Source organism: Photinus pyralis, unplaced genomic scaffold, assembly GCF_008802855.1.
Source record: "Photinus pyralis isolate 1611_PpyrPB1 unplaced genomic scaffold, Ppyr1.3 Ppyr1.4_LG2, whole genome shotgun sequence".
Classification (NCBI taxonomy): domain Eukaryota; kingdom Metazoa; phylum Arthropoda; class Insecta; order Coleoptera; family Lampyridae; genus Photinus; species Photinus pyralis.
The window spans coordinates 32,079,729-32,088,406 of NW_022170403.1; the positions used below are offsets into that span (position 1 = coordinate 32,079,729).

At 36.1% G+C, this 8,678-nt stretch overlaps 1 protein-coding gene across 3 annotated transcripts; it reads right to left on the reverse strand.

The window, feature by feature from the left end:
* Nucleotides 1-153: 153 nt before the first annotated feature.
* On the reverse strand, nucleotides 154-5,227 carry LOC116163647 (CTD small phosphatase-like protein 2). Of its 3 annotated transcripts, none has more exons than XM_031477681.1 (6): nucleotides 5,076-5,202; nucleotides 4,572-4,579; nucleotides 3,529-4,524; nucleotides 1,344-1,712; nucleotides 1,199-1,294; nucleotides 154-1,150 (listed from the first exon to the last, which is right to left on the reverse strand). In XM_031477681.1, the coding sequence occupies exons 3-6, from the start codon at nucleotides 4,504-4,506 to the stop codon at nucleotides 1,085-1,087; spliced, it is 1,509 nt and encodes a 502-aa protein (XP_031333541.1). In that variant the 5' UTR covers nucleotides 4,507-4,524; nucleotides 4,572-4,579; nucleotides 5,076-5,202; the 3' UTR covers nucleotides 154-1,084. The 3 variants fall into 3 exon arrangements, with proteins under 3 accessions (XP_031333541.1, XP_031333542.1, XP_031333540.1); XM_031477682.1 differs by having other exon boundaries at nucleotides 4,575-4,579; nucleotides 5,076-5,199; XM_031477680.1 differs by lacking the exon at nucleotides 4,572-4,579 and having other exon boundaries at nucleotides 5,076-5,227.
* Between the last annotated feature and the right edge of the window lie 3,451 nt (nucleotides 5,228-8,678).

Genomic DNA, 8,678 nt, shown 5'->3' on the forward strand with positions numbered 1-8,678 from the left:
TAGAAGGTTATGATTCTTGAGCATTGATAAGTAACCAAACGAGGGACTATGTGATACATCTGACTGTATCCTCCCCCCAGGTTGCTGAATGAATATACAATTTACATCCCTCGTAGCAACTAAACTCCTAAATTTATAAATAAACCGCCAATATAACGAGTAAAGAAAAATTTTATTGAAAATGTTACGTGCATACATTACAAGTATTCTGAATGATGCTGTTATTGCTAATAGACGAGACAGAAAAATTATTGAAATAGTTGCCATATGATTGCATGCTGCTTTAATCATAACAGTAACATACGGAAAGGGAGCCGATTTAATGATTGCTTCACAGACAAAAATGTCTACGCGTATCAAATCAGCTCACTTTGGATAACATATATTATACTAGAATGTAAAATATTTTAGTAAACCTATTACCTTGAAATTGCTTAAAATTTAAAAGCAAATAAATAATGTTTTGCTTTTAATTGCGGAGCAATATGAGATCTGAACATGTTACAAAACTGTGATCATTGATGCGTTCGACGGTAGCACTCTGGTGTTTGTACGTAGTACTTGAACAAAAAATAAAACGTATTCCATTAGAATATAAAAGATTAATAACACTGATTTAAGATCTTACGTATACGTTTCTAAAATTTAACAAAAATAACAAATAATATAATTTTTGCACAATACTGCCATTCTAACTATATATATGTGGCAAGAATAAATCTACCTTGTTATATTGTTCCCTATATCAATAATACAGTAGGTATTTTACAACTGCGCCATAATATTGCAAAATTCTGACTAACGATTAACATCTTAAGAAACGAGAGACGCGCGCGCACGATAAAATGTAATTTTGATTACATTTAATTCAACAATAATGACTTAATACGTAAGTACAACTCGTGTAGAATCAACAATAAATAAAAAATATACATAACAACACAAAATTGAAGATCATGATTAGAAACTTAAACACAACATTCTCTTGCACATTACATTCATAAATAGGCACTTCAATCTGCAAATGTCAGTCAGAATTCGCATTTTCCCATTCCACAACTAACGAGATCTAAAGTGGCGCCTTTTAATCGGGCGGCAAGTAACTGAAGAGTTTGAACTTATTCCTAATGTGCGGTCGGACGTCTTCCCTCTACAAATGACACGATAACATCGACATCAAATGAAAAAAAAATATTACCATCTCGACTAAATCTTGTAAAAATGGCAAAAGCTTCAGTAATTCCGAATCGGAACGATCCACGAACCAACTTTCAATCGGAATTCCGTTATTTAGCTGAAAGATTGCTAGATAGATTAATCATTTATTCATGTGAGACACTTACATGATAACCGAACGCTTGGGGAGAATTATCGACAATAATCGTCTTAGAGAGATCGCGTCCTAAGATTGATAAATCCTTAATATAATTCCCATTGACACAAACACAATGTTCACGGAATAGTCTGTATTTTATCCACTTCCTTTCCGGATCTAACAAGTTCAACAATTTATCGGCGTACACACGCTTGGAAGCAGTGAAGAGAATGACTTCGAATATCTGAGAGACCTTCTCGAGAAATTCTTTAAAATACGGTCGCGTGCGGACGTAAACTGTATACGAACAATCTTGGAATAGTACGGGAAAGTGAAAACTAGCATCTGGAAGCTCTTGAAGACTACAATGCACTAACGTTTCGTCCAAGTCCAATACCTGTAAAAAACCAGTTTTAGACCAAATTGTACCAAATTTTCCAGAAAATGTGATATCTGGGTGTTTATCAACAATAAAATAACAATCCAAAATTATAATACAGGGTGTCCCTAAAAGGTCTGTACAACGCGCTACCAGGGGTTCTTGGTATCAAAATAGGACAATTTAACCCAACTTACCTCTATCCAAAAGTGCTTCGGTAAGGCGCTATCTACCGCCAAAGATTTTTTTAAAAAATCGTTATTTTTATTTTATCGGAAAATGGTTTTGGCGATTAAAATGAAATTCGGGATCTGAATGTCTAATGTAAAAAGGGTCTTTGTGATATCATCGTTTTGATTGTAGTTGCTATGTAGGTGGTAAAATACTGACCATCCACATCTGAAGAGGTCTAAAGTTTTTAACTACTATTTTGACAGTTCTGAATTTTTAGACACTGATAGACAGTTTACTTGCAAGCATTTTTTGTCTCTTGATGAATATCGCTATCTGTGATGGTTTACGAAAAAAAAAAAATTTATGCATGATGAATGGCATGCACCATACATGCGATTGTTCCTCAAAAACCATAAGTGCAAGCAAGAAGTAGGCTATGACGATTTGGAAACCTGTGAATATACTCCCTAACGCATTGGCGACCATTTCCACGACAGTATCCAAACACTAATAGCATATCAGTTAACTCTGCGTTACTGTATTGAAAGGCCATATTACAATTTTAACAATAAAATTTTAAGTCTTCAAGCAAAACGTAAATTGTTAAAGTTTAAGAAACAACAAACAAACGTTACGCCACTCTGTTTCACAGCCATCTTCTGATTTTTTGAGGAACAATCGCATGTATGGTGCATGCCATTCATCATGCCTAAATTTTTTTTTTTTGTAAACCATCACAGATAGCGATATTCATCCAGAGACAAAAAATGCTTGCAAGTAAACTGTCTATCAGTGTCTAAAAATTCAGAACCGTCAAAATAGTAGTTAAAAAGTTTTAGACCTCTTCAGATGTGGATGGTCAGTATTTTACCACCTAGATAGCAACTACAATCAAAACGATGATATCACAAAGACCCTTTTTACATTAGACATTCACATCCCGAATTTCATTTTAATCGGCAAAACCATTTTCCGATAAAATAAAAATAACGATTTTTTTTTAAAATCTTTGGCGGTAGATAGCGCCTTACCGAAGCACTTTTGGATAGAGGTAAGTTGGGTTAAATCGTCCTATTTTGATACCAAGAACCCCTGGTAGCGCGTTGTACAGACCTTTTAGGGACACCCTGTATATATATAATATAATATTGTAAACATAATATAAATAAATAATAAAATATGGTATCTGAAGATACTCAAATATCAAATTTTATTCAAGAATTTTGTATTATACTCGATTTTTTTAACATACTAAATTGTTACGCCCTGTATATCTAATTCAAAGGTTTTTTGTGACAATCATAAAAACCTGGTTTCCTTGGAGCGTATTTTTGCTGCGAAATACTGGGCAAGACAGACCTATTGCTTATAGGTACTGTCTGTTGTGTAAACCAAATCATGCATACATAAATCTAAAAAAAAAATCATTCTTCATGTCATGTGTCCTTTCAATGAAATCTGATGAAACAAATGACTATTAAGAGGTGAAATTTTAGTTGGACACCCTGTATAAATAAGTCTTCCAATGTTTTGCGGTGATTTAAATTGAGCTATCATCTCAACCCTGACTTTCAATACCAGGCCCTCTATTAATTATTAAAGTTCAAAAATTATCCAATAAAATTCCTCAATTCTCTCCATTGGAACACGATTTACTCACCAAACTAAATTCTGGACTGGATCTGGTTTTCAGCGGCAGAGCCGGACATTTCGAACGCATCTCGAAAGTAAGCGGCGGCAAATGCTTGATAAAAAAATACGGATCGAAAGCCTCCCACGTGTCCTCGACTTCGACGTGCTCCGGATTTCTATCTAACCGTTCCTCTTCCAAACTTCCGGTCGGCTGTACTATGCTAGTGATGATCGACGAGTTAGGTAAATTCGGACAGTATTGCACATTAAAATCGTAGTCTATGTTATTCCCGACGCTATTAATATTGATTAAGGTATTTTTAGTCATTTCTTCGTCTAATAACGTTGTAAAGTCTTGAGTATTTACGTTGCTCAGATCGCCTATCAGAGGATATTCCTGGTAATCCGACTTAACTGCCTGATAGTCGTAGTACATGGCGTCGCAGATTTTCTCCGAGAATGTCGGATAGGAAAAATCGCCGCTCTTGGAGTTTGCGCAGTTTATGTTTAAATCTGAATCGATTTCGATCGTGGAGTATTCAATTTCCTTGGGCAGGCTTTCGTGGAGCGTGTAGCTTTCCGAAGTGCCCTCGTTGCTTGTATTCGGTAGGTTCATATTGACTGAGAAGACTGTGTTGTTGAAGTTTTTAGTTGCGGAATGCTCGTCCATTACGGTCTCGAAGTCGTCCAAATTTGGGCATTTGTTGTTGGCGTTGTTTTCCAAATTGCGAAACACGTAAAGGTCGGGAACAAGTTGGGCTTCGTAGTTTTCCTTACACTCCTCTTTGGACGATACTTCCACATTGTTGCAAACGTTGGTTTTCACGCAGCCCACCACGAAAACCTTCTCTTTTTTACTGTCGCAGTAATCATTGCATATCGAAAGGGCCAAATTCTTCACCTTCTTTTGTGACCAGCAACTTCGTTTCATCGAAGTCCGCTTGAGTTTATTTGCGCATAGTGTAAATGTGCGTGGTTTGTTGCGTTTCTCACTTCTAAGCCACATCGCTTTCCCATAAAGAGTCTAAAACGAAACCATTATTTTTTTCAGACTTCTCGGAAGCAACAAACCACTCGTGCTATTGCAAAAATATTATAAATAGAAAATTTAATAAATAAAAACAATTTGTGAAGAAAAAAACATAATGCAATACTGATAAGAGTTTGTATTGCTTTAGATAAGACATAAGATAGGGCTAATTTATGACTAAAATATACCGAAAGAAATCATTTTGGATTAAATTTTTGTATTAATTACAGGTAGTATACGATCAAAGTTAAAGAAAATTCAACCTTATTGCACATGCCCACTAAACTAAAAGTAGAAAAAACGAAGTGGGCGTCCTAGATAATTCCCGCGTTGCAGAAAATCAAAATAAACACAATTAATTCGAAAACAGTCCCTCGTAAACATCCCTTAAATTGATAATAAACCGCCCTTCGAACAAAAACCGAAAATTTTTGATCTACTGGTCGCAATAATTTCGGTAGAAATACGAGCGGAACGCCAGCGAAAACTTTAGCGGGAAAATACTCGAATAGGCCGAACATAATTAACGTAATTGATTTTATTACCTGTATTACCGCATCTGCCGTTCCTTATCCATTTTTTCGGAATTGTTGTTTACACTGAAAACCTTTATCAAATACAAAGCATCACATTAAAATGGCGTCCCACGCGCTTTCCTATACAATTTCTACCAATGCGCGTGCGTCGAAAGGTACAGGTGAGAATTAAGATTGTTTTTAGATAGGGCTCTTTGAATTTCGATTTGTTTCACGTTTAAATTTTTTCGCTTCTTGTGCGATTAGGACAAGGAACTGCGTTCATTTAGATGAGTCACCTTAGTATCCATCAATTGAATCTGTACACAATGCGTTGGATGCGTATTTTTCATTTAACCGCTACGGTGCTATCGCATCGTTTTCTATACGTGAACTATTTTGGCGCTTTACATAACTAGAATTTTAATGCGAGAATGGGCATCTTAACGCAGATTTCTATTTTATAAACAAATAACTAGATAGCCGCGGACTCCCATCGCACGCCGTTTTTTAATTAGTTTCCCGTTGATTAACTGTTGCGAAAAAAGTGTCGTTACAATATTTAAAAAAAAGCGAAAAAGACATTTGATTCGGCTCAAAGGACCAATGTAATAGATACAAGAAGTCCCACGACGAATCACGGCTATCTATATCTAGAAGAAGATTTCAGAATATTTTGAAAATATACTAATGTTAATATGTTTATCTAAAATATTTTTTAGTTTGTGGAAAACTAGATTATTTTAAACGGAACACTAACATTGTTTCATTTTTAAATTCTAAGAAATATATTTTAACTTATGTTAAAAATGGCGTTTGCAGCCCAAATTATAATTGTCATTTTTTTTCAATATGATAGCTCTTATTATTTAATGGGTACTGAATTCCTTTTAGAAGAGGTTCCAAATTAATGGACTGTGTTTATATATTTTCATTCAGCGACGTCGGAAGTGAATAACGGTTGGGGGGCTGGGGGCAAAAATCAGCGACCATAGAGTCTGAAAGGTCCCCCCCATGCAAAATTGTGTACGAATTAATGCAAAGCAGTGGGTTTTTTAAGTGCCCTGAAACCTGTTTATTTAATCAATCAATCAAAATAATGTATTTTTGAAAGAAAAGTGTCGGAGGATGTCTAGTTATATGCAACTGAGCAACTGAAGAGATTATTTACTCGATTGAGAAAACCATATCCATAGATCATTATTTTATTTAAAAAATAATGAGAACTAGAACATACAAACAGTTATTGCATTGTAAAGAAAAGCAAGTATAAAAATTTAAATACATCCAAAAATTTTCAGCTTTTTCGCAGTTTTGCTGGTAAATTCTTTCAATATATCCTCTACTTCTACACTTTTTGTAATTTCTGCATGCACATATGCAGTAGAAGATGTATTAGTCGCTTTTGAGTGATTTATCTACTCATTCTTAGATGGGGGCACGGCCCCCCTTGTGTAAAAACTGAGGGCGGCCACTCGCCCCCTCTGACCCATACTTCTGACGTCGCTGTCATTATATGAATACAAATACATTAAACATTAAAAGAATCGTTAATGGAGAATTTCTTTATGGAGCCTCCATTTTTATTTAAAGCTGCGTTCTATTAAGCATAAAAACCAGCGGAAATACTAAAAAAAAGAAAAACAAACAGAGACGTAGGAATTACAACAACAGAGAAATGAACGGTAAAAGGACTCAAAAAGAATCACAAAAAAATACAAAAAGCAAGAAAAAAAGAAACAAAAATGTATCAACAAAGCAGTAAGACGAACTACTGAAAAAAAGATGCTAAAGAACGCAAACCTCGCAAAATACGAAAAAATACACAAGCAAAAGATACAAAAAAATAAAAAAAGTAACAGAAACAGGGGAAAAAGGTACGCCAAAAATTACATAAAAAAGACACGTAAAAGAGATGCAAAAGAAAGGCACAAATGCAAGATACAAAACAGAGGAAAAAATTGAAATGCACAACAAAGTTCATAAACGCAAAAAATTACAGTCTTCGTGTGGGATGGACTATGGAGGCATATTAATTTGACTCCGCCATCGATAAGGGGCTACCACATTCCTTTTGTCGCTACTCACTTCCAACGTCCCTTTCACCCGCAATTCGCATTTTGGTGTATTTAGCTAAAAACTCTCCACAATATTTATTTATTTTATTTATTATCCCTCTCTTGTTCTGGGCCCTCAACAGGCTCGCGCCCAATTACAGAGTGACCCGCATAATGCTTTTTAGAGGTGCCTCTGCAGAGAAGGTAAATATAATACTGTAACGGAAACGCTCCAGACATGACGTCGCCTTTGGCGCTCTGGAATTTTCTACGCGCGCGATAGTGGGATTTGTATAGGAATATTCCGGTAATTCCGCGAATGTTCTGGACTTACATTGCTTGCGTGTATAAATGGTTGCGGACCGAACAGCGCGGCAGTCTACTACCGAATGAGATCGAGTACGTATGAAACATCGAGCGCGGAAATATAAATTGCGTAGTGTGTGATATAAATAATCGATATAAATTGTACGGGTTTTATAGTGTTTTAGTTTTGTTTAATAAATATTGATATATATCGAACCCGAATTTATAAATCACGTTACAATACTCAATCTTTTTGGGGCACTTCCCATACCTCGAGACCGCGATTCGAGCTTTAAGAAACTTTTCGGTTTCCGAAATCGATTACCCCTCGAAAATGCGCGCCTTAGAAAAGTTGGGAAAAAACAAATTCTGTCACGCAGAAGTTTTGCTCGCTTACTTAAAATTACCGCGTTAGTATAACACGCTTGGGGATGGCGCTTAGATGTCGCCGCGTCACATCATGTAACTCCGTCCCTAAAGTTGTTATTTACGCGGCCCCAGTAGGTACACCCCTCGACTTTCTACGGGCCCCCATTTTCTGCCAGCCAGCAGTCAAATTAAAAGCTACCATTTTACAAACACCTTATATGTTTGCAAAAATGCGTTAAAAAAAAGTACAAAAATAAGAGGGTACAGTAAAGATGCAAATTAAAGAAACACACAAAATTGAAGTAATAGCAGAACAAAATCACTAAGCAAAGATACTAACAAGAAGTATAGAAGAAGACACAAACGAAACACAAAAAAAGACGAGAAACTACCGAAAAAGATGCCAAAGAACGCAAGATCGCAAAAGAAGAAAAAAGACACAAACAAAATATACAATAAATATGTACATAAGTAGGTACAAGTTGTGCACAACTCCTGTGGATCCTCGCACAAAAGTACTTTCTCGAGATATTCGCACTTGAAGTTTTCAAATTACCCATAAATACGTATCGTACACACGTTCCAATCTCTCTTTGTGAGTAACCTCTTTTCGACTTTTGGTTCTCGATATATTTGCACTTCAAGTTTTAACTCTACTATTATAGATATGTTTTATCCATACGTTCGAATTGTCAGTTTGACACTTCGTTCACGAAATATTCATTTTGATTTCATCAGTAGCGAGGTGCTCCAATAGCCTATCCCAACTCGAGACGCCCCCTTCTTTCGCCCATGTTACGGCGCCTGCGAACATTACTTTGATGCGGAAAGGGAAATGGAGGGGTGCGCGTCTCGTGTTTGAAGCGTCGTGCCGCTCCGCGTCCCGTTTAGTACTTCTCCC

What these genes read in the sequence shown, in the direction of transcription:
- LOC116163647 (XM_031477680.1), bottom strand. Translation starts at nt 4,506, where the DNA reads ATGTGGCTTAGAAGTGAGAAACGCAACAAACCACGCACATTTACACTA. An exon ending in CCAGTCCAGAATTTAGTTTG is followed by an intron (nt 1,713 to 3,528) that starts GTGAGTAAATCG and finishes GGTTTTTTACAG; the next exon opens with GTATTGGACTTGGACGAAAC. An exon ending in TACAAGATTTAGTCGAGATG is followed by an intron (nt 1,151 to 1,198) that starts GTAATATTTTTT and finishes TGTCATTTGTAG; the next exon opens with AGGGAAGACGTCCGACCGCA.